This window comes from Peromyscus maniculatus, chromosome 6 (assembly GCF_049852395.1).
Source record: "Peromyscus maniculatus bairdii isolate BWxNUB_F1_BW_parent chromosome 6, HU_Pman_BW_mat_3.1, whole genome shotgun sequence".
Taxonomy (NCBI): Eukaryota; Metazoa; Chordata; class Mammalia; order Rodentia; family Cricetidae; genus Peromyscus; species Peromyscus maniculatus.
In genome coordinates, this window is record NC_134857.1 from 74,387,221 (window position 1) to 74,412,575 (window position 25,355).

General features: G+C 42.3%; 1 protein-coding gene across 2 annotated transcripts; it reads left to right on the forward strand.

Annotated features, from left to right (window-relative positions):
* Nucleotides 1-5,528: 5,528 nt before the first annotated feature.
* Nucleotides 5,529-25,091, forward strand: Tdrkh (tudor and KH domain containing). Of its 2 annotated transcripts, none has more exons than XM_015988316.3 (14): nucleotides 5,529-5,693; nucleotides 16,300-16,447; nucleotides 17,199-17,305; nucleotides 18,149-18,338; nucleotides 19,118-19,257; nucleotides 19,345-19,666; nucleotides 21,368-21,528; nucleotides 21,660-21,832; nucleotides 21,985-22,049; nucleotides 22,354-22,505; nucleotides 22,845-22,946; nucleotides 23,641-23,737; nucleotides 24,136-24,225; nucleotides 24,398-25,091. In XM_015988316.3, exons 2-13 carry the CDS (start codon nucleotides 16,324-16,326, stop codon nucleotides 24,183-24,185), a joined length of 1,683 nt encoding a protein of 560 aa, XP_015843802.1. In that variant the 5' UTR covers nucleotides 5,529-5,693; nucleotides 16,300-16,323; the 3' UTR covers nucleotides 24,186-24,225; nucleotides 24,398-25,091. The 2 variants fall into 2 exon arrangements, 1 of the variants encoding a protein (XP_015843802.1); XR_013052206.1 differs by having other exon boundaries at nucleotides 5,561-5,693; nucleotides 24,136-24,262.
* Nucleotides 25,092-25,355: the final 264 nt, after the last annotated feature.

Here is a 25,355-nt window from a genome sequence, read left to right on the forward strand (position 1 = left end):
ACAGATGGTTGTGAGTGGTCCGGGATGGGTGCTGGGAACCGCTCCAGAAGAGTAGTATGCACTCTTAACTGAGTAAAGCCTGCTTCCTGCTTTGGCTTACTGAGTAGAAACACCTGTCCATTAAATCCTCCAGGCAGCCTAGACTTTAACTCATTTTACCTATAGCCTCCTGAAGCCTGTTCAGAAGACTTTCAAGGAAAAGAGAAGCCTTTTAGGAGTTAGAAATGAAAGTAAAGAAATCACAGTTTATTCAACCCGGCATCTCACAGTTTCAACCCTGATTTGTGCTCCTGGGGGAAATGAGAAGACAAATCCAAGAGTCACAGTGACTTAGGAGTGAGTTGGAAGCCATTTCACCTATTCCTTCTGCTTCCCCAACTCCCTACCCAGACAAAGATAGGAACCCCCTTGAAAAGCAGCAACACCTCAATTTGTATTACCCTGATTAAGAAATCCCTCCAGGGCTGGAGATAACTCAGCAGGTGAAGACTGATGACCTGAGTTCCCTCTGTGGAAGCCACAAGGTGGAAGAAGAGAAACAACTCCCACAAGTTGTCCTCTGACACATGTGCCATTGCACGAGCATGACCACACACACACACACACACACACACACACACACACACACACTATTAAATTTAAAAGCATGTTAAAAAGAAACTCTTCCTGTTTTGTAATTTTAGTTTTTAACCCTACTTTGAACTTGTATTTCATTTCATTTCTTTTTTTTTTTTTAAAGATAGCATTTTTTTTAAGATTTATTTATTTATTACATATACAAAAGAGGGCACCAGATCTCATTACAGATGGTTGTGAGCCACCATGTGGTTGCTGGAACTTGAACTCAGGACCTCTGGAGGAGCAGTCGGTGCTCTTAACCTCTGAGCCATCTCTCCTTGATCCACCCTCACCCACACTGAAGCTGGAAGATGATGGGCCTACAAAGTAATCATGTGCTCTTTATAGCAATACTGGACATTATTTTTTGGATTTAAATACCCCACCTTTTTAAATTAAAAAAAATTGCTATAGTGGCCAACCAGATGATTTAGTAGGTAATGGCGATTGCCACCAAGTCTGACAACCCGATTTGATCCCCTGGACCCATATGGGGGCAGGAAGAACACTCACAAGTTGTTCTCTAACGGCCACACACATACCACAATCATTCAAAAAAAAAAAAAAAAAAAAACACAACACACTTTCTGACCGCCATAGTCACACCATGGCATGCACTTACACACAACCTCACAATAAATAAACTACTTAATTATTTCATCAAAAACAAATTAAAAATGTAAATGGGAAACTAGAGAGATAGCTCAGCAGTCAAAAGTGCTTGCTACCCTTGTAGAGCACCTGAATTCAGATCCTAGCCCTCATGTCAGGTGGCCAAAACTGCTTGAAACTCCAGTTCAGGCCTCCACAGCTACCCACATTCATGTGAACATACCTACCTACACATGAAAATATATAAAATATATTTAAATTGCTATAGTAATCCAGGCATTCGAATATCTAGGAATAATCTTTTTTCTTTTTAATTCAGAGATTTTTCTATTCATATCAACCACAGATTCCCCTGTCCTCCCTCCTCCCACCATCTAGGAATAATCTTAAGACACATGTCAATTCTATATGATGAAAACTTTAAAACACAATGATGGGACACCCAAGACTTAAACTTGCAGGAAGATTCTGTATCATAAATACAGCAATGCTCCTTTAGTCTAAAAACAGGTGATTCTGGTGGGCATTGGTAGCACATGCCTTTGAGGTCCCTGTACTCAGGAGGCAGAGGCAGAGGCAGGCGGATCTCAGTGAGTTCGAGGCCAGTCTGGTCTACAAAATGAGTTCCAGGACAGCCAGGGCTACACAGAGAAACCCTGTCTCAAAAATAATATTAGCAATAAAAAAGTAAATTGTGGAAAATCCTCACAATGCAATATGGCACAAGAGGGACGATGAATGGACAAAATGTATATATAATAAGGCTGAATCTCATTGAAATGATTTGAACAAAGGAAGCCAGACACAAAAGAGTACATACTCAGTGGCTCCCTTTTGAGGGGAGTAATGACAGGAAGGGAACTCATGAGTGACTTTCTGGACACTGGTAATGTTGCTGTTAGACTTGGTGCTGGTTACCAAAGATATCCCATTTTTGAAAGTTCATCAAGATATGTATTTAATGGCCAGGTATGGCAACTCATGCATGTAGTCTCAGAACTCTTGAGGGTGAGACAGGAAGATTACCTTGAGTTTGAGACCAGCCTAGACTACATAGTGAGTTCCAAGCCAGCCTGGGCTACAGAACCAGATCCTGTCATGAACCAACAAGATGTACATTTATCATTTCTACATGTATTATGTGTTAATTTTTTTAAATGTCAAAATACACAGCATGTATCAATTTTTAAAACAGTGTGGTATTAGAATATGAATAGATCAGTGGGAAAAATAGGCTTAAAGAGAGACTATTAAGAGTGCTTACTATCTCTTGGGACCTGGGTTTGATCCCCAGCACCCACATGGTGGCTCACAACCATCCATAACTCCAGTTCTAAGAGATCTGACACCCTTTTCTGGCCTCTTCAGGCACCAGGTATGCACATGGTGCACAGACATACATGAAATAAATACCCATACACATAAATAAATAAAATAGACTCAAAGACATTTGGAGTTTATAAAGATAATATTCAAAAACAATACAGAAGATTTGGAGAGTTGGATGAACCAAGCCGTATCTCTATCTCAAATCTTTATGCCCATTATAAATTCCAGAAGAATCAAAATTTATACATTCAAAGATACAAAATGCCTTTTAAGGAAAACAAGTTTTTAAAAATAATTTTAAGTAGTGACTTTTCTAAATGTGATATGAAACCCAAAAGTTATTTTTTAAAAATTGATAAATTCATCTACACAAAATTCCTGGGGCTGTGGAGATGGTTCCTCCAGGTAGAGGCCTGCTCTGAAAGCATTAGGACCTAATGCTCCTAAGCATTAGGACCCACAGAAAAAGCCTGGTGTGACAATGCATCTGGGAGTGAAGGGGCAGGCTGGTCTCTGCACCTCACTGGCCAGCCAGCCTAGCCTAAACACTGGCCCCAAGCTCAGGGAAAATGATTGAGGAAGATGTCTAAGTTCTGTGTTTGACCTCTGCCCCCCTCTAGAACTGTGATGCGCCTGCACACACACATGCACCCATACAAGCATGTACATATCACACACACTCACAAAGAGCTACTGTACAGCAAAACCATAAACAGTTTGAAATTACATAGAATAGGAGCTGGCTTGCTTATCAGTTAAGAGCACTGGCTGCTTTTCCAGAGGCCCCTGGTTCAATTCCCAGCACCCACATGGCAGCCCGAAACCACCTATCACACCAGTTCTGGGGAATCCAAAGCCCTCTTCTGGCCTCCGTGGGCACCACCCACAGACATGGTGCACAGACACGCATGCGGGCAAAACACTCATAATCATAAAAATAAAAAATTATTTAAATAAATAAAAATGAAAGATGGAATAAACTGGAAAAAGGGGAAGGATTTCTAACTTAATGTACAGTGAACAAATACTAAGATTCAATAACCAGCAAAATATTAAAAAAGAATGTAAACAATTTACAAAAAAAATACAATGCACTTAAACATATTATATGCAACTCTGCTTACAATAAAGGAAATGAAAAATAAAATTGCAATGAAATGATAATTTCCAATATCAGATTGTCAAGAAAAGTTAAGATGTGTGACAACATATGGTACAAGTATGCTGTCAAATAGATCCTTTTCATGAGTGCATGGTAGGTGCAAAAACTTTAAACTTCTGTGGAAGGCAGTCTGGCAATACTAAATCAAAAAATCAAAAGTGAGATCCAGGACAGGCACCAAAACTACACAGAGAAACCCTGTCTTGGGGTGGTGGTGGAAATGCTGTGTACATCCAAAATGAAATAACAAGGCACACGTCTCTGAGCTAGTGTTTTCATTCTGAAGTGTTTACCATGGAGATACAGTCATATAAGAGCAAAATGAAGCTGAGCATGGTGATACATGCCCAGGTGGATCTCGGTGAGTTTGAGATCTGCCAGGCTGATCTACAGAGAGAGACCCGGTCTCAAAACAAAACAATCAAAATTGGTCTACACAGGGAGTTCCACACCAGCAAGGGCTACATAGTGATACCTTGTCTTAAAAAATTAAAAAAAAAAAATTAAGTGCAAAATAAAGTATGCTTGAAAATGAACATGTTAAAGCTCTGGTTAAATACATCTTCTACATCCATGTCATATCTTGAGATTTAACTATGAGGCAGAGAGGTATGTTGTTATGGAAAGCTTTCTAGATTATATAAAAAGTTACTAAATTATATGTATAGCATGCTTTCAACTGTGTAAAAATACATTTACATGTGTTTTAACTATGGAATGGCTTGTGAAATTTTTCCCAGAAACTGGTTGTACTGGTTGCCTCTGAAGAGACATTTTCTGCAATAATAACTTTTGTTACTTGTGAATCTCCTAGAAGGTGCATGTATTATTTATCTAACTATATATATATTTATTGAATGACTAGAAGTCGAGCGTGTCTAAGCACCAGCTACTCAAGAACCTGAGCAAACGGAGGACAGCCTGGGCAACATACCAAGTGTCTGTCTCTAAAATAACAGTAATAGTAGTAATAATAATAATAATAATAACAATGGAAAACTAACCCAAAGACATCTGAATGACCAGACAGAATGTTGTGTTCACTCAACAAGTGTTTATGGAGTGTTCATCACCCTCCAGGCATAACAGATGATAATGCAAAACATCTCCCAGTGACTCGGAGCGACTGTGCCCTCGCCGCCAGGCCAACCGTTCCTAACGGTCCGGGAACGACCCAGGCGGCGGCTGGAATTCAGTTTTTCAAGCAAACCGCTGCCTGCCAAAGCCTCCCCGGCCGGCAGGGCCGGAGCCAGGGCAGGCGGGCCGTGGGCGCGCTCCACCCGCAGCCGCCTTACCCGGGTGGTGGCCGGAGTGACTTTGTCCACGTGGGGTGTCCCGGGCTCGGCCGCGGGGCCGTGCAGCACCCGCCCCCGTTTCACTCCATTCACACAGTTCCTTCCCGGTCCCCTGGCCAAGCCGGGGGTGGGGACCGATCCAGGCAGGCATTCTTAACGGAGAAGCGGCGCCGCGGCGCCCATCACGAGGCGGCTTCCCCCGAGGCCGCCCAAGCAGGGCCGAGGACACCCACGGGCGAGCCAAGCCCCCGGAGCCTCGGAGCGCCGAAGTCCCACGCGGGTCGCGGCCATTCAACCTCCTCGGCTTAGAGAAGGACCTGGCCGGACCACCTCCTTCTCAGCAGGTGCAAGCTCCATTACCAGCAGCACCTGCCGCCCGCCGCTCCCACTGGCTAGTGACATGGGCCGGCTCGGGCTTTCCATCCGGGTAATTGGACTTCAGCCCACAGCCGCGCACGTCGCTCACGGCAGCCCGCGGAAGGATTGGCTGCGGCGGGGGAGCGTGATTGGTCAGGCTTCGGGGCGAGCGCTGATTGGTGCGGGGGCGCCGCGGGGGCGGGGAAAGAGGCTGGGGAAAGAGCCGTCCCGCTAGGCGGCTACGCTGAGGGAGCGGAGGGGCGGCGGCGGTGCGGGCGAGGTGCGAGGCCAGGCGTGGAGCGCGCGACTCTGGAGCAGCGGTAAAGGCGGGGCTCTAGAGAGAGAGGAATTTGGGGGCGTGGGAGAGGCTGGGCGGTGGGCAGCCTGGCACCTGGGAGGCAGAAGGGTCGGGGCGGGTGGGGTGAGGGTGTCGTGGGGGGGGGTGGCTGTCGGGGGGGTCACCGTCTAGGGCAGCTGTGCCGGGAGCTGGTAACTGGACCCAGCACAAGAGCGAGGCCCCCAGAACCGGTGGGGCCCTCGCCACAACTCCGTTTGCACCCCTAGACCGGTGGCTCCTTTGGAAACGAGGAGCCTCCTTTTGTTAATTTGCCTCCTCCCTGCCCCATCCTGGTCCGGTGGCTCTTTGCAGCTGCAGGGTGTTTAGTTATTTATTTAGTGGCGGGGTCTGGGTCAAGCTGGCTTTGAACTCGAGATCCTCCAGTCTTTGCCTCTGGAGAGATGGAAGTACAGGCAAGCGCCACAACACTCTGCTTTGGAATGGTTGTTTTTCCGGTAGTCTTCCTTTGTTTTGTTTGTTTGTTTGTTTGTTTGTGAGACACAGTCTCTTGTAGTCTACCCAGACTGGCCAAGAACTTGCCCTGTAGCCAACCTTAAACTGCTGAGCCTTCTGCCTTCGCCTTTCAGGTACTAGTAGTCTGAGCATTGGACACCTGGCCTCCTCACCACCACCTCTCCCCAGACAGGATTTCATGTCACTAGGGTGGCCTTGAACTTGCTATGGATGAATCTGAGCCTCAGATCCTTCTGCCTCCACCTCCTCGGTTGCTGGGATTATAAGCATGTGCTACCTACCACCCCAGGCTCAGTCCTCATCAGTCCTGGTTGGTTTGCCTGGTTGGAGTTCATTCATCCATTCCTTAACATATGAATTGGTAACGCAGAGCACAAACGTATTTGTGATATCTAAAGTTAAATTTGCCTGTTGGTTCAAATGCATATCAGCCAGCAAACCTGTCTTTGTCACCGGAATTCACCCTGTGACACACTCCCTCCACAAAAAGTGTTTTCTGAAACCTTGTAACTCTCTTCTTGACTTTGCTTCCTACCTTCCCATAAACCAATCCCTAGGTCTTCTATAGTCATACTACCAATTCATACTCTTATTTTTGTGTTACGGATATCTGCTGTAGTCATCTATTGGTCTTTGTACCCACTGTTACTGCTTACAGTTCATTCTTCTAATAACAGAGCCGTTAATTAAGAATTACGGGGGCAGTAAAATGGCTAATCCAGAAAAGGGAAGCCTGATGCATTCAGTCTTCAAAAACAGTGTAAAGCTAGGAGAGAAGCAACTCACAAAGCTGTCCTCTGACCTCCACATCTCTGTCCTGACAAACGGAGAGCTGATTCCTCATGTTGTCCTCCAATGCCATATGCATGCCAGTACACATGCTTGCACAGGTATAAACATGCAGTTTAAAAATAAGTAGAAGCCTGGTGTGTGCTATGAAAATGTGTCTGGGATACTGTGAAAATCCTTATGGACTGGTCAGGATTTAGGAAATTTGGATGCAGATCCAGGAAAATATCAGATATTCTTGGCTATGATTCTGATAGTTTCAGAACTAAAAAACTAGTGCTGTGGGCCTCAACAAAGAGATGCAATCATGACTGGCCTTCAAAACATTTATCCCCCTTGCATATTCTAGAAATGATGGACCGGCTATATGATCTTGGGAAATTCCTTTTATATTTCTAAGCTTCAGGTTTCCCCAATTGTAACATGAATGAAAAAAACAATGTTTATAATCCATCCCAGTTCTAAAATTCTTTGATTTCTATGCCATATAACATGAATTATGAGACCAAAAATAGCATAAAAGGAGACATGAAAACACATAGGGCTAGATTTACTTTGATTTCCCTAGGGTATTCACACTGCCCCTGACATCCGAAAAGCTTCTTGAAGGCAGCTAAGTCTGTCTTGACTGCTATGTCCTCAGAACCAAGTTCATATTGTATATCAGTATTTATTAGTTTGAATAAATTGTCAGGAGATAGATGTGTTATATCTTTTCCTGAGATTTATTTTACTTTTATTTATGTATATGTGTGGCTGACTGTGGAAGTCAGAAAAGGGTGTCAGATTTCCTGGAGTTGGGAATTACCTGATCAGTGCTGGGGACCAAGTTCAGGTCCTCTGTAAGACCAGAAAACATACTTAACCACTGAACTGTCTCCAGCACCATGAGCCATTTCTATTTTTTTTTTTTTTTTTTTTTTTTTTTTTTTTTTTTTGGTTTTTCGAGACAGGGTTTCTCTGTGTAGCTTTGCGCCTTTCCTGGAACTCACTTGGTAGCCCAGGCTGGCCTCGAACTCACAAAGATCCGCCTGGCTCTGCCTCCCGAGTGCTGGGATTAAAGGCGTGCGCCACCACCGCCCGGCTTGCCATTTCTTGAGATGATTTTCAGTTCTGCCCTATGTAGGAAATAAACCTATAAAGTTCTAACTTCTCTTTACTGTTGCATCGACAGTATTTTGTTTTGTTTTTTGTTTGTTTGTTTTTGAGACAATTTCTCTGTGTAGCCATGACTATCCTGTAACTCTCTCTACATGCCTCAACCTCCCCAGTGCTGGGATTAAAGGTGTGTGCCACCATCTCCTTGAAACAATATTGGGTTTTTTTTGTTTGTTTGTTTGTTTTGTTTTGTTTTTGTACTATCATGTAATTAGTTGTTTCTCCTACTAGATGGAGTGTATCAGAGTGGGAATTTTTTTGTTGTGGTGGTTTTTCAAGACAGAGTTTCTCTATGTAGCCCTGGCTGTTCTGGAACTTGCTTTGTAGACCAGGCTGGCCTCAAACTCACCGAGAGCCACCTGCCTCGGCCTCCTGAGTACTGGGGACATATGCCACCACACTCTGCTAGAGCAGGAATTTTTTTTTAAAGATTTATTTGTACTTTCTGTGTACTAGTGTTTGCCCGTGTGTATGCTAGTGCACCATGTGCGTGCAATACCCACAAAAGCCATGAGGGGGTGTTGGATCCTCTAGAGCTGAAATTACAAACTTTAGTGAGCTGCCATGTCAATACTGGGAACCAAACCTGCGTCTTCTGCAAGAGCAGCAAATACTCTTGAACACTGAGCCGTCTCTCCACCCCCAGAGCAGAAATTCTAATTCTTCTTCTGCCCTCAGCATGTGTAGCTCAACTGGAATTTTTTAACTGAACCAGGAACTAAAAGAACTAAAATCTTTTCTCGACATCCAAAGTAAATTATTTCTTGATGTAGGAAAGTAGCAATTCATAAGTTAATATTTTGAAAAGTATATCAGTGTAAACCTCCTTTATGAAGCCAAACATGTTTCTTTTCCTTGAGTACATATAAAGGTGTTTGTATAATACTACACAAATTCTTGTGAAAAGTTTTATTTACTGGCTAATGGAAAAACTGATGTTTATCCAGTGATTTAGGGGAATGTACTCTACAGAAATAACAGAAGAACCTCAGGCCACATTAAATTCAACCTTTCCCCTAAATATAGATAGAATGGGGTGGTGGAGAAAGTCAGGGTAGTAATACATGCTTCTAATCCAACTACCTGGAGGCTAAGGCAAGAGGGTCCAGAGATCAGACCAGCCTCGGCAATTTAGGTCCTGTTTCAAAAAAGGGGCTCCGAAAGAAGGGAAATATAGGTCAGTAGTAGAATGCTTCCATAGTATCATCCATTCTTCCCTCGAAAAATGTGAGTGTGGGTGGGTGGTTAGAGAAAGCCAGTTTTCCCTCAGCGTTAATGCTTAGTCTCTGAAGTGGTGTACTAAATCTACCAAATAACTATCCCAAATTGACAAGACTCCTGAATGCCCAAGGTAATAAAAGGTTCTGTTTTTCCTCAGGCCATAAGTCTGGTCAAGAGGATAGATTATATTTTTGGTTGTGAGCCTAGCCTTTAATGGCTGAGCCATCTCTCCAGCCCAAGAGGATAGATTAAATTTATTTAAAACTACTGACTAGGTCTGAGTGGTGGTGGCATACGCCTTTAATCCCAGGCAGAGGCAGGCGGATCTCTGTGAGTTCAGGGCCAGCCTGATCTACGAAGAATTCAAAAAAACTAACTAGGGGGAAAAAAGATTTAGTAAACCTCTGGTAGATTCTCTGAAGAATTGTATTCCATCTGGTCAGTAAAGCTCTCCAAGGCTACATGCAAGTGTTCATTCAGCAAGCATCTGTGGTTATTTGTGGTAGTTCTAGAGCTTGGGACCCTGAGACACAGGAACTCTACCATTAAGCTACACCTGGAATATGCTAGATACAAATTGTGATGCTTTGTAGGAAAACAAATCCCGTTCTAATCTCCTTACCAGTCTGTCTGCTCCTGGGAGTGAGGTTTCCACACTAGTCTCTTCAGTTTTCCTTCTAGGCTTCCAAGGAAAGCACTCTTATAACCAGTTTTACTCCAAAGTCGGTTCTGTATTGATGAATATGTTTTTAGCCTTACTAGAATAAAGCTAATTTTTTTAAGATGAAGATATTTTAACTTTATATGTATGTATTCCTGTATGCATGTTTATATGTTCATGGGCTCGTGTGTATATGTAGATACTTGTACAGGTGGAAGCATAAAGTTGACACCAAGTGTCATCCTCAATTGCTTTCTATTTTATTTACTGAGACAGGGTACCTCACTAACCCAGAGCTCCCCAGTTCTGGCTAGTCTAGCTAGCCAGTTAACCACAGGGATCCAGTCTCTGCTTCTCAGATGCTAGGATTAAAGATAGCCACAGTACCTGAGTTCACATGGGTTCTGGGATCCAAACTCTGGTCCTTGGACTTATACAGCAAGCATGTAGCATTGCCCCGACCCAGCATTTTTATTATTATCCGGGTTGAATTTTGTACCTGGAGGCAAATTATATTTACTCATGTTTAAGTAGTTCTTATTGAAAACTACATTATGGCCCAGTATAGTGGCACATGCCTTTAATCCCAGCACTCCGGAGGCAGAGGCAGATGGATCTCTTGAGTTATAAGGCAGCTTGGTTTACATAGTGAGTTCCAGACTAGCTAAGGCTACATAGTGAGATCCTGTCTCAAGAAAAAGCATTTAAAAAAAAGAAACCACACATTATGTTTGGGTTATCATAATATGTAATGGCATTGTGTAATTTTTTTATCATCTATAATGTTTTCTACCGGTGTTTATTTACTTTTGAATTGAAGTTGATCAAAATAAAGAATTATGACATATATTGTTACCCTGAAAGTTTAAGTAAAATGAAAGTTAAGAAGAAACTTTTACTCGGAGGCAAAGCCAGGCGGATCTCTGTGAGTTCGAGGCCAGCCTGGTCTACAGAGTGAGTTCCAGGACAGGCACCAAAACTACACAGAGAAACTCTGTCTCAAAAAAGAAAAAGAAAAAAAAAAAAAGGAAGAAGAAGAAACTTCTGAAATCACCTGACAAGACTTTTCATAAGCAAATAATAACTCAAATTCTGGGTGATAGGTTAAACAAACTTTTCAGGTATATGTGTACCTCTATAAAAATGAGGCTATTATTTCCTACTTGACAAGGTTATATGAATATTGAATAATTAATGCATATAAAGTGACTAGGACAATAGCTACTCAGCACATTTATTTTTTATCTGTGTTCCTACTGCCACGGTAGCATCTAGCACATGGAAGCGATTGATGTGCTTTAACTGCACTAGTAAAGCCGGTAGTTCTAGAGGAAGCAGGATAATAGATAAGCACTGTGGTGGAATAGTGTGGCCTATATCCGTCAGCACTAGGAATCCCTGAGGCTTTGGAAGAGATGCTATTAAAGATGAAACTTGAAAGAATAGAACTTAATGAGGACATTGGCAAGACTGAGAAGACACAGGTGACATGTGTCAGAGGAAGATATGTAAATAGATCCTATTCCCCTAACAAATATAGAATAAAAATTTGAGGATATGAAGATGGCAGGCAAAAATCAGACAAAATATCTTTCATCCCATTAAGGAATTGACATTTAGGCAGCTGAGAGCCACATTAAAGAAAATAAGAGAAATTGTATTCATTCAACAAAGTATCATTGACCAAATATTAAGTAGTTATTGTATGCTAAGCACTAAAGAAGGAAAAAAATAATCTGTATTCTTGAGGAATTTACATTCTTATGTAGAGATGAGAAATAGCCTTGCAAGTTATCAAATAAATTGGTTTTTAGTAATCATAGTAATATGGAAAATCACTGGAATATTTTGAGGGGAAACATTGCAAGCATTACTTGAAGTTTTCCAGTTTTTGAGAATAAGCTAAAAGGATGATGGCAAATACAAAGATATAATTAAGCAATTGTAGTAATCTAAATATAAATCCCACACAGACCATGATGCTGGGGATTGAACTGGAGGCCCTGTATGTGCTCGGAAGTACCATCCCAGTGAGCTCCATCCCTAGCCTGATACAATGTTGTAAAGCAGAGTTATAGCAAGGGAAGAATAAAAAGGGGTTGGAGTAGAGGGGGAGTAGAGGGAATAAATGTTACTGGTAGCTGAGTGTGGTGGCACATATCTATAATCTAGCACTGAGGCTGGAATAGGAGGATCACAAGCCCATCCTGAGCTCCTTAGTTCTATGCCAACTACCTAGCAAGACCCTGTCTTTAAAAAAAAAAAAAAAAAAAAGTGGTTGGATACAAACACATAGTTTAGGAGGAAATTCCTAGGTAAATCCACAAACTGGGGAGTTATATCCCATAGATGGGATTTGAAGTCAAAGCCATTAATGAAAATAAGATCACCCAGGAAATGAGGTAGAACACGGGGGAGGGGGGGGCGGCGGGCGGGGCACGGGGGGGGGGGATATGGATCCCTGGGACACTCCACTGTTTGGAGGTTTGAAGACAGAGAAGGAACTGCTAAACAAGACTGATATATCAACTAGAAATGGAGATGAAAAGCTGGAAGTCTGTGCTGGGAAAGCCAAATGAAGAAAGTGTTTAGAAAAGAGGACATTGCAGGCCTGGTGGTATAAGCCCATAATTCCAGCTGTTTCGGAGGCTGAAGTAGGAGGAGGGTAGATTCAAGCCTTCACTGGCCCATAGAGTAAGTGTGAGTAAGGCCAATCTGAGTAACTTAGTGAGACTCTGTCGAAAAATTTTTAAAGATTGAGAGGCATGGTCTCACCTATAATCCCAGCATTTGAGAGACTGTGGCAGGAAGTGCCTCAAGCTCGGGACCAGGCTGGGCTACAGAAAGACCAGAGTCAAAGCAAGTGACACTGGGGATATAGCTCAGTAATCGAACATTGGCCTAAAATATGGGGGGGAGGGAAGGAGGGAAGTAAGGAGGGGGGGAAAGAAAAGAAAGGGATAGCTTGTAAGGACCACTGCTTACTATCTACAAGTTCCTAGAAAAGAAAAGCCTGGTGGTGGTGGCTCATGCCTTTAATCCCAGCACTCAGGAGGCAGAAGTAGGGCCAGCCTGGTCTACAGAGCTAGTTCCAGGACAGCCAAGGCTATACAAAGGACCCTTGTCAAAATGAACAAAAGGACAAAGAAAAGAGGATATCACAAACTATGTTAGATACTGTGACAAGATTAGGCAGGGAACTGAAATGGATCTTTAGATTTAGCAGCGTAGTTGCTAGTAACCTTGATGAATAATGGTAGAGTATTCAAGAAGAGAAAATGAGGACAGATATGTTACTACCCCTGTGCCCTATGCAAAAAGAAGGGGGAAGTGGAAAGCAGTTGGGGAAAAGAAGTAGATTCGACATAGAGTTTCTTGAAGAAAGAGTGTTGTGCTAAAGAAATGGCTCGGCGGTTAAGATCACTGGCGATACTTTGAGAAGACCCAAGTTTGGGTCTAAACACCCACATCAGACACTTCACAACTGCCTGAAACTCCTCCTACAGAAAATCCATTGACCCCCTAAGGCACCTATACCCATACACAGACATACACACATATAATCAAAATATGTGAAGAAGAGTTAAAGGACACCTTGGAATACATGAAACCCTATCTAAAAAGAAAGGGAGACTGGAGAAGGAAGCATTAGAAACTTGAGACGCTCTGAAGCAATTGTGAGTTTAGACACGTGGAATAAGAATTACAGTGAGAGAGATGTTGGTATTTGCTTGACAGCAAAGTGAAGGTACAGTATCAGAGATTCATAGCAAAGCTAGTAAGAAGGCTGTTCCATGTTCTAGATAAGATTTGATACGCTTCTCAAATGGGGCACTGTAGGCATTATTAGGCTATAGGTACAATTGAAGCTACAGGTTTCAGTGAAGTTGCCTAAAGAGAGCAGTAACATTAGCAATGTATAGAAGGCACTGGATGACAAGCCCCACACTCAGAAAGACCCTGCCAGGCAAACAAGATGAGAACCTCAGGGAAAAGGCACAGAAATGAAGGAGGGATTTTCATGGAGAGTAGCTGCCTTGCTGTTGCAGGTGGTAAGGTAAGGCTTCAGACATGTCACCTGGGCTGATCTGGGAAGTGCTGTTGAAGGAGCAGAGCAGAACTTCATTTCACTCTTGGTTGAGGAGTAAAAAGAAGCCAGATGGTGGCTGGAGAAATGACTCAGTGGTTAAGAGCACTTGTTGCTCTTGCAGAGAACCAGGGTTCAGTTCCCAGCACCCACATGGTGGCTCACAAGCACCTCTAAGGCCAGTTCTAAGAGATCTAACACCCTCTTTTTGCCGCCACAGGCACCTGAATTCACATGGTGCACAAACATGGAGGCTCTCACATGAACACAAAATAAAACTAAAAATCTTTTAAAAATAAATAAATAATAAAAAAAAGGAAGAAACCAGATATAGAGGCTAAATAAAGACTATGCCTCCAGAAAAAAAAAATAAGTGCCAAGACCTTTACTAGACCTAAAATGGCACCCTTTGCAGACCCCAACTTCTAGAAAGGCCCAAAAGTATAAAGGAATTTTAAGTAGTTAGATATGAAACCTAACTATGATTTTGTTTTTTTTTCCTAAAGTGTCAAATGCTCTATTTGATACTGTACATAAACCACACTAAAGCCTTTCAATACTAGAAGGCAGCATCCTTTAACAGAGAATTCTAATTAAATTGGCATCATCAAGAATAAACAGTTGCTGGGCTGGAGAGATGGCTCAGAGGTTAAGAGCACTGGCTGCTCTTCTAGAGGTCCTGAGTTCAATTCCCAGCAACCACAGGGTAGCTCACAACCATCTATAATGAGATCTGGTGCCCTCTTCTGGCATGCAGGCATACATGCAGGCAGAACACTGTATACATAATAAATAAATCTTTAAAAAAAGAACATTGCTGTGTCCTTAAAAAAATAAAAAATAAACAATTGCTTCCTGATGTTCAACTACTACCTGTAACAAGCCAGTGAACACAATTAAAACACAGGTGTCTTCAGCTTGTTTCTGAGATAGTGAATTTCCCCAGTGTTTAAACATATTTATATGCCCAGTTATATAAATTAAGTGTAAAACCATTTAGTATGTTTTGAGATGACACCCCCATCTTTGTGGAAAGTTTAACATTACTAATTAAGTCCAATTCTATCTTGATAAAAGGAGGGCAGTGATAGTATTTATGCAACTGGAATTGTTACTTTAAAAAAGATCATATCCACTTTACTACAAGTCAATTTTGCTTAAATCAGGACTGTCCAACAAAAGCATTGTTAGCCATTCATGATCTGTATTCTGGTATATGAATAAATTATGATACACATTAAAAGCCATGAAACAGTTGTAGTAAAGACATTGGTATTAACTCACTAGTAGCCTTTTTAAGATAAGCTATTAGGTCTGCCCTTTCTCCCTTATTAATCCCAGTGAAGATAATTTTTGTTTCAAGGATGTACTTTTTGGGATTCTCCAAATACTCCTCCAGTATATCCTCTCCCCAGGTGATGCCTTTGCTCTTGTTGGCATCTATGTAAGAGAATCCAGTGGCCTGACCTGGCCTCTGCCCAAACAGACCATGGAGATTTGGTCCAGTCTTATGCTTGCCTCCCTTTTCCACAGTATGGCACTGGGCACACTTCTGAACAAAAAAACTTCTTACCTTTCTCAACATCATCCATTTTTAATTCACTCCTTTCTGCTCAACACCACAAATGCTTCGACCTGAAGATAGATGCCCTGCTCTTTACTATATGTATGGTTTTTTTTAATTTTTCATTCCTTTTTTCTTTAAAAATTAATATATAGTTCTTTAAAAAAATGAAATGAGTATATAGTTTCATGTACCTTAGCTAACATGTTTTTTTTGTTTTTTTGTTTTGTTTTGTTTTTAAATATCCCGAGACTTTTTCCATGAGATAGATTTGATTTTTTTTTCTTTTTTCTTTTTTACTGGAGCTTTTGAAATGGGAAAAATAGACAGGTGAGATTTTGTTGTTGTTGGTTTTGGTTATTTTATCTTACTTGTTATTGTTTTGTTTTTTAAGACAGGTTTCTCTGTGTACCCCTGGCTGTCCTGGAACTCGCTCTGAAGGCCAGACTGGCTTCAAACTCAGAAATCCTCCTGCCTCTGCCTTCTGAATGCTGGGATTAAAGGCGTGCACCACTACTGTCCAGCATAGTAGTGGGGGAGGGGGGCTGTTTGTTTTTAATACAGTGTGTTCTCATGCCTCTCTGCCAACCAGACAAGTGGTAGCAGAAAACTACTTCTTGATTTGTTTGTTCCAGGATGTTAAGTCAGTACAACAGAAAATGTCCACTGAACGAACTTCATGGACAAACCTGTCCACTATTCAAAAAATAGCCCTGGGTCTTGGAATCCCAGCAAGTGCAACAGTTGCCTACATCCTATATCGGCGATATAGGGAAAGCAGAGGTATGTGAACCCATGCAGTGCCTGCAATAATATTCCATCTCCCTGTTTTGTTAAGTTGAAATGAAAGCTGCCCTTGCCATACCAGTACTTTTTGTTAAAATATAATTCATTTTCTGTGAGAAAGGTTTGAAAATGTCATTTCTTCCTTTGTTACTGGAAAGCTAGTTTATGAAGGGAACTCATGATGTCATTGACTCTTCCCTTCAGCAAAACCAACTATGTGACTTTTAAATGTATATACTCACTCATTCTGCTGCTTCTCTCCAGCTGTCAGGAGGTAGGCCACAGCTGGACCTAGAGAACAGGTCCCAAAGAAATGACTAATATAAAAATAAGTTTTCAGGCCAATGAATGCCTCAGACGGCTTATAGCCTTTATTGTTTTATAAGAGTCATGTCTTAGAGTAGCATCCTAAAAACTCATAACTTTTCTTCTCCAGAATCATCCTTTCCCATTTTATATCTGAAATAGTATCCCAAAGAAAATGCCAAATGGTCTTTGGAGGAGGTCAGGTAGAGTGCTGGAGAATTGAACTTGCCCTTGTGTATACACTGCACCCTTACCTCTGAGCTATACACCCAGCTCCAGCTCTGGTCTTTGGGGATCTTCTCATTCCCACTCAGATTCAATGTCTTGAATTGTGGTTGAGATCCATAGTTTGTCTCTTGGATTAGTGTCTCTGACAGCCTGACTCAGGGGAGAGACAGTAGTATTTAGTGTATTTAAGTCTGGTCTGTCATGGTCTACACAGAAGAACGATTGACATTTGTTGGAGAAGATGACATTGAGATAGAGATGCGAGTTCCCCAGGAGGCTGTGAAGCTCATCATTGGTCGACAAGGCGCCAATATTAAACAGGTAAGTGTGAGCAGACAGATGGCTTTCTCGGGCATGGATTCTGTGTTGACTCCTTGTTTCCTTCCTCTGAACACCCATGCTGCACATATTTTTAAAAGAGAAAATACAGGAACTTATTATTAAGCTAACTGTACTGGTTTCCTTCTGAAAATGAACACTTCTCCTCATATGGTAGGTGACTAAGCTTGAAACAGTATTTGATTGGATGATTCTCAGTTTGATATAGCATGAATATTTTTATTAGGTAGTTAGTGAGTGCCCATTAAATGACAATAAAGAATTGCTACCTAACTATTCTTCCATTTTCCATTGTTTAACTGAAATGTCAAGAAAGCAAAATCTTTTTGCTGGGGATATGGATATTGGTAAAGTACTTATTAGTACTACTAGGACCTGGGTTTGCTCCCTAGCAGAAAAAGAGAAAGAAAATCTTTAGTTGCTAATCCAAACAAAATCAGTGAGCAAACGGGTTATAAACACAGAGAGAAATGATTTTTTTTTTCTTTTTTTGGTTTTTCAAGACAGGGTTTCTCTGTGTAGCTTTGCGCCTTTCCTGGAACTCACTTGGTAGCCCAGGCTGGCCTCGAACTCACAGAGATCCGCCTGCCTCTGCCTCCCGAGTGCTGGGATTAAAGGCGTGTGCCACCACTGCCCGGCTGAGAAATGATTTTAAGTTAACTACTATTTGGATTACCTTCATCACTAATTTTCATATATAAATAACAGTCTCTTGATTTAACTGAGGCCTGTGGCCAGCTCCACCTGCCTCCAGGGTTTGATAGAATGTCCTTAGCTAGGCCCAAATTGAAGTTCTTTAAAGTGTGTGCCTCCTTCTCTCTGCAGTTGCGGAAACAGACAGGCGCTCGGATTGATGTGGACACGGAGGATGTAGGCGATGAGCGAGTACTGCTTATCAGTGGTTTTCCTGTTCAGGTGTGCAAGGCCAAAGCAGCAATCCATCAGATCCTGACAGAAAACACCCCAGTGTTTGAGCAACTCTCAGTCCCCCAGAGATCTGTGGGCAGAATCATAGGTACCACCGGACAGCTTCCTCTTCTTTATTCTTTATCTTTACCTGTCTTTCGCCCATTTCCAAGGGTTTTCCTGGCTTCCCCTTCACTTTGTTAGGGGAAAAAGACACACTTAGTTCAGAACTTTACTTTCTTTCAGAACTGGTGTTTTAAAAATGAGAGTCTTTCAAATAGGTTTTTATTGGCCAGCAAGATGGCTCAGTGGATAAACTGCTGCTAAGCCTGACAACTTAGTCCATCCCAAGCCCCACATAGTGGAAAGAAAGAACCAAGTTGCCCTCTGACCTCCACATAGGTGCTGTGGTACACCCTGTCCACACAAACCACACATGTATATACAAGATAAGTGAATATTTACTTTGTTAAAAATAAGCTTTTACAGGGATGCTAGAGATGCCCATAGCATCCTAGACCTTTGAAGACAGTGACCCCGAGAGTCCCTGTTATACTTCCCCCTGGACCATTCTTTAGTGCTGATATCTGTACCATGTGTCTTACAGATGAAAATACAAAGTATAGCTGCTGTGCAGCCAAAAAGTGGGAATGTCTTGACGTTAATCTGGCCAAAGCATAAGTTTAAATAAAATGGTTAAATCAGAGTCCTATATTCTCTCTTCTCCAGTAATTACTTCAGTAGCTCCTTATTCCTACTTACTATCTTACATTCTATTCAAATTGATTATGAGAACTGACTTCTTTTTGTAACTTGTACAAAACAGTGGTTCCTCTTGTAGTGAATGTTGGTCTGGAGGAAAGGACGGGTTTTTCTGTATTAATATAGGGAGAGGTGGCGAGACGATTCGTTCTATCTGTAAGGCTTCTGGAGCCAAAATCACTTGTGACAAAGAGTCAGAAGGAACGTTACTACTGTCAAGACTTATCAAAATCTCAGGAACACAGAAGGAAGTGGCAGCAGCTAAGGCAAGTATACCCGAGGATGAGCGTGGCCCTTCTGCCCCTCCGTCAGGGTCTGGCTACACAGAAGTAACACCCCTCTTGTTCCCACAGCATCTGATACTGGAGAAAGTCTCAGAAGATGAAGAACTTCGGAAAAGAATTGCCCATTCTGCAGAAACCAGGGTCCCACGAAAGCAACCAATCAGTGTGAGAAGAGAGGAAGTGGCGGAGCCCGGTGGGGCTGGTGAAGCAGCTTTATGGAAGAATGCCAGTTCTAGCATGGGGCCAGCTGCACCCCTGGAGGTTCCTCTCCGCAAAGGAGGTGGTGACATGGTTGTTGCGGGACCAAAAGAAGGTTCCTGGGAGAAACCTAATGATGACAGCTTTCAGAATTCTGGTGCCCAGAGCAGTCCAGAGACATCCATGTTTGAAAGTATGTAATGAAGAGGAGCCTATTAACCATATGAAAGACAGGAATACTGGATTAACTACCTTAAATAGGAAACAATTAAAAATTCTGTTTTTGTGATACCCATCTCTGTCATCATAGATAATGCCTTTTGGCTAATATTTTACTTAGAGTAATATCAAACACTAATAATAATTTTCTGAGTACAGCTAATGAAGGAAAATAAGATAGAAATATGTTGACAAAGGAAACAGATTAATGATCAAATAATTAAATTTTTATTATAGTCTCTTACACATATTTTGTGTGTGTGTGCACTTGTATGTATGTGTGTCCGTGCAGGGATGCGGTGGGGGGTATGCACATGAGTGCATATGTACATGTACATGGAGGCCAGAGGTCAGCTTTGTGTGTTGCTCCCCAGGAACCATTCACCTTATTTTTTCAGATGAAGCCTCTTTACTGGGACCTAGGACTTGCTGATTAAACTAGGCTGACTGGCCAATGAGCCCCAGGGATCCCCCATCTCTGCCTCCCTGACATGGAGGTTGGGATTACAAGCGTTTGCCATTATACCTTGACGTTTATGTGGGAGCTGGGGACGATCCTCATGCTCGCATGGAAAGTGCTTTACCAGCTGAACTGTCACCCCCAGCCCCAGACAGACTTTTTTTCATACACACTTAGTTTAAATCATATTTTTATTTTGTCTTGAGAAATTTTATGTGTATATACAATGTATCTTGATATCTAAAGTTTCCCTGTGCTCCCCCAAAACATCTTCCTCCCAACTTCATTTTTTTATAACCCATTGAGTCCAATTAGTGCTACCCATATTTGCATGGGTGTGGGGCCATCCACTTGGGCCTGGGTAACCTACATTTCCAAAGAAAAGTGACCCCACACACACACCATCCACAATGCCAGTAGTTCCTTAGCTAGGCAGAGGACCTCAGGGTCCCCTCCCCCATCCATGCTGGAATTTTAACTGGCTTGATCTTTTGTAGGTGACCACAGCTTCTGTGAGTTCGTGTATCCAAATACCATGTAATGTCCAAAAGACCACATTTTACCACACTCCTCATCCTCTGGCACTTAGATTCTTTCTGTCCCCTCCTCCATGGTGTTCCCTGAGCCTAGGTGGGAAGTGGGGGTGTGGGTTGCTATAGATCTTGTCTATTGCTAAGTACACTCATATCTAGGCATACTTTTTTGCATAAGAAATTCTCAACCTGGTTTTGCCTGTCTCATTACTGTTTCTAAATGTCATTGAAGAAGAATGAAATGGCCATGGGCTTCCTCTTCTACACAGAGGTGCTAGTTTGAACAAGAAAGAGCAGAGCCCCTAAAAGAAGCTTGCCTAGGTTCATATAATAAATCCCTGGTAGAAGAGAATCTATAATAAGCAGAATTGCTGTCTTTGTCCTTTCTTATTGATCCTGCCAGGCCTAACAGATGAAGGTTTAACCTTCACTATAATTGCTGCCTCCTTTGAGTCCATGGAGAATGACAGTGTAAATAGACTTGGTTACATAAAAAGGTATAGAAGATAACTTAGTACCTTTCTTCGGGGCATTTTTGTATGAGTCACCAAATTGTCCCTCTAACCATTTCTAAAATGGTAAACAGTCACAGGGTATTTATATCTTTCATCTCCCTGATGCAGTCTCCCCATTCCTACCAAAGATGGTACTGATATGGTCACCATCCTTACCCTGTGTTCAGTTCCCAGTCCTGACTTCAGTTTCCATGCTGATGAGTACCTAGAAGTCTACGTTTCTGCTTCTGAACACCCTAACCATTTCTGGATCCAAATCATTGGCTCCCGCAGCCTCCAATTGGATAAACTTGTCAGTGAGATGACCCAGCACTATGAGAATAGTCTGGTGAGTTGTTATATGGAGAAGACTGGGCTGGGGCTTATCTTTTTCACTGAAAATGTTCCTTTCTTTCTGTTATTCTCTATTAGCTACCACTTCATAATAACCCCCTCATGACTTCCCATCTCTACATATAGCCTGAAGACTTGGCTGTACATGTAGGAGACATTGTAGCAGCACCTTTATCTACAAATGGTTCCTGGTATCGAGCCCGGATTCTCGGTACCTTGGAAAATGGGAACTTGGACCTCTACTTTGTTGACTTTGGAGATAATGGAGATTGCCCACTGAAGGATCTCAGGGCTCTCAGGTAAGTGTAGAAGCCAGTGTGGAGTCTGCTAGAATCCCAACTGTTGGCTCACTTCTGCTGAAAAAGTGGTGAGCTATTGGCATATATCATCAAGGAGATTTAGAAGGGAACGTATATACCTGGCATTCTAATTTCGACTTCTTTAATTTTAGGAGTGACTTCCTAAGCCTTCCATTTCAAGCAATAGAATGCAGTCTAGCACGGATTGCCCCCTCAGGTAACCTAGTCATGCCACCTATTGACTTTACCTCCAAACAGAGTAACTTTCATACAGCCTGTAAGAAGAATTCTCACATTCCCAAGCTTTTTAGTTCTGGAGACTCAGGTGCATTTTCCTTATCAGCACTAGAAAGCAAGACAGAAACTTACTTGGCAGTCAGATCCAAACCCACCAGGTCAGAATATAAGTACATTCCTGGAATCCATCCTGGACAGGATGCATCCCAACTCTTACCAGCACTGACCTACTCTTATCAGCTCTGAGGCTCAGCCCCTTCTTTCCCCTTATGATCTTCTTCCAGGTGAACAGTGGGAAGAGGAAGCTCTAGATGAGTTTGATAGACTCACTCACTGTGCTGACTGGAAGCCCCTGGTGGCCAAGATCTCTAGCTATGTCCAGACTGGAATCTCAACTTGGCCAAAAATCTATTTATATGATACCAGCAATGGGAAGGTAAGGGTGAAGTTCATACATTGCTTGCTGCATCATCTATATTTTCTTTCCCAGAAACTTTTGGGTTTGTTTTTTTTTTTTTTTTTTCCGAGACAGGGTTTCTCTATGTAGCTTTGGTGCTTGTCCTGGATCTCTCTCTGTCTCCAACTCACAGAGATCCACCTGGCTCTGCCTCCCCAGTGCTGGGATTAAAGGCGTGCACCACCACCTGGCCCCAGAAACTTTTATCTGATATCATTTCTACTCTGAAAGATCTGCCGACCATCTCACCTAAGTTTGGTTGCAAATTTGCTCTCCCTTACAACAGAACATCATTGCTTTCTCATTATTCCTTTTCAGAAACTTGATATTGGGTTAGAATTAGTTCGTAAAGGATATGCAGTCCAACTTCCTGAAGACATGGAAGAAAACAGAACTGTCCCAGATATGTTGAAGGACATGGTGAGTCACTAGTCATTTCCAGGAAGATCGAGTGCCTGCAGGCACAATCAAATGTCTAGTCATAACACTTCTATCAATTTTATTTTTTAAGATTTTAATGTTTTTTTTCATATGTATGTGTGTTTTAACTACATGTATATCTTTATACCACATGAATATTGTGCCTGAGGAAGCCAGGAGAGGGTGTTGGTGCCCCTGGAACTGGAATTAAAGACAATTGTGAACTGCCATGTGGGAAGAGCAGCCAGTGGTCTTAACCTCTGTGCCATCTCTATAACCCCTAAGTTATTTTTTTAATCATATGTATGTGTGTGTATCTAGTGTATGCCAGATGTGTGAGTGCCCAAGAAGAAAAAAGGCATTGGGTCTCCTGAAGATGAAGTAACAAGAGGTTGTGAGTCATGTAATATGGGTGCTGGGAATCCCACTTGGGTCCTCCAGAAAATTAATGTGTGCTCTAACCACTGAGTCATCTCTAGCCCCATTTCACCAACTTTAATGAAATAAACCTTAGGCCATCATGAGAACCTTTAGATTACTTCATTTTCCAGACTGATTAAAAATGTGATCAAAGACATTGTATCTTTCTCAGTAGTCAAATTGAGCAACTGCCTTAACCAAACCTGTGATCAAAATGACAGGCTTCTCCCTTTGCACCAGTCAAGATACTTTCCTTTTCTCTTCCATGCCTAAGGACACAGAAACAGATGCTTCTCTTGCCAGCATACTCACTGAGACCAAAAAAAGCCCTGAAGAGATACCACATACCCTGTCCTGCCTCAGTTTATCAGGTACAAACAGCAATACTTTCATACAGCATCTGTGAAAGTTACCTTTTCTTAGTCTGTCCAGATTAGGGAGGTTAGTTAAAGCTTGGTTCTAGGACTGGGGAATGTGACTTGGTTGGTAGAGTACTTAACATGCACAAAGCCCTGGATTAGATCCCGCGGGCTTGATAAAACTGTGTGGAGACACATGTGCCTACAATTCCAGCATTGGTAAGTGGAAAAGGAGCATCACAAGGTCGGGGTCAATAGAGAGTTTGAGTCTAGCCTACACTGCATACAACCCTGTCTAAAAACAAAAACCACTTGGCTCTTAGGACACCAACTGCCCGTTTTTCTACTGAGCTTCACTGGCAACACCTGCTGGAATAAAGCAATCGCATGTTCTTGTTTCTGCTCACTAGAAGCTGCCTCTATGTCTGGTGATGATAACCTTGAAGACGACTTATTCTGAAGTCTGAGCTGCAGCTGCTGGACCAGCCATCTGCTTTGCTGTGAGTGGTGCTGTCATCTATCTGTAGCAACAGGAAAGTAAGGAGTCTGACAAGGGCCTTTATTCCCTCTTCCCTACTCTCTTACCTTTGTGTATTTCTCTACAGCATCTTTGGTGCCGCTTAACTTGCTCTGAGAGCCCATTTAAGCTTTTTATCTCTATGTCTTTGGCAGGATTTGGTGCCAGAAGAGAGGAGTCTGTGATGAGAGATCTATGAAGTCATTTATTTCACATGGTGTGGCTTGCTGTGGATCAAATCCATTTTCTGTTCCATTGAACATACCAGAAGGTGACTAATGAAGACAAATAGATTTCTCCACTGCCCTCTTCTGGTTCCTCCCCCATCTTTCCATGTTTGAATGCTGCTGTGTACTTCCCAGCCTCTTCACACCAGGTTCAGTCTCCTCTGCCAGTAATTGCATTACTGCTGGACTGCATTCTTTTTGTGGCTGGGGAACAGCCAGGGTTTGGGCATTGGAAGTGATGATTCTGCAGATTTCTGACTCACCTTATCAGGTGACTGTAGTTATAGGAAGTATTTGGTGGACTCAGAAGACTGCAGTTGTCAGGAGACAAAGGGAAAAATTGGCATAAATATATGGGGAGGAGAGTACTACCTCTCACCCTCAATTGTTGAGGTTTTTGAAGATAGTTTTTTTTTCAAACAGTCCTTCAAGCTATTTCTTTATAAAGTTTACTTAAAATACAAGTAGAAGAAATGGGAGGCAACTTAGGAAATGTTGTAAATTTCTAGCATGTGTCTATGTATGCACACACCTAGGGAGAGAAAAAGAATGTGTAGTTTTGCTTAAATAATTTGGGGGATTGTTTGCTGAATAAAGTTCTCTAGAAAATTATCTAAAACCATATACTGTCACAACTTGGAAGTAGGTCTGTGGGTAAAGCCTCTTCTGAGTAGATCTTGGTGGTACTTGCCAGCTGTCTCACACACAGAGGCCTGTCTTGAAAGATGTGTCCTTCCCACGCAAACATTCATAGTCTTCCCTCGGTCACTTCAGAAGTCAGCCAATCCCTCAGCACCATAACCAGTTTCAGCTGTGCACACAAAACCTACCTACACTGTAAGAGAAGGCCTGGACTGGGAGTCTAGAAACCTGGGTTCTAGGAGGA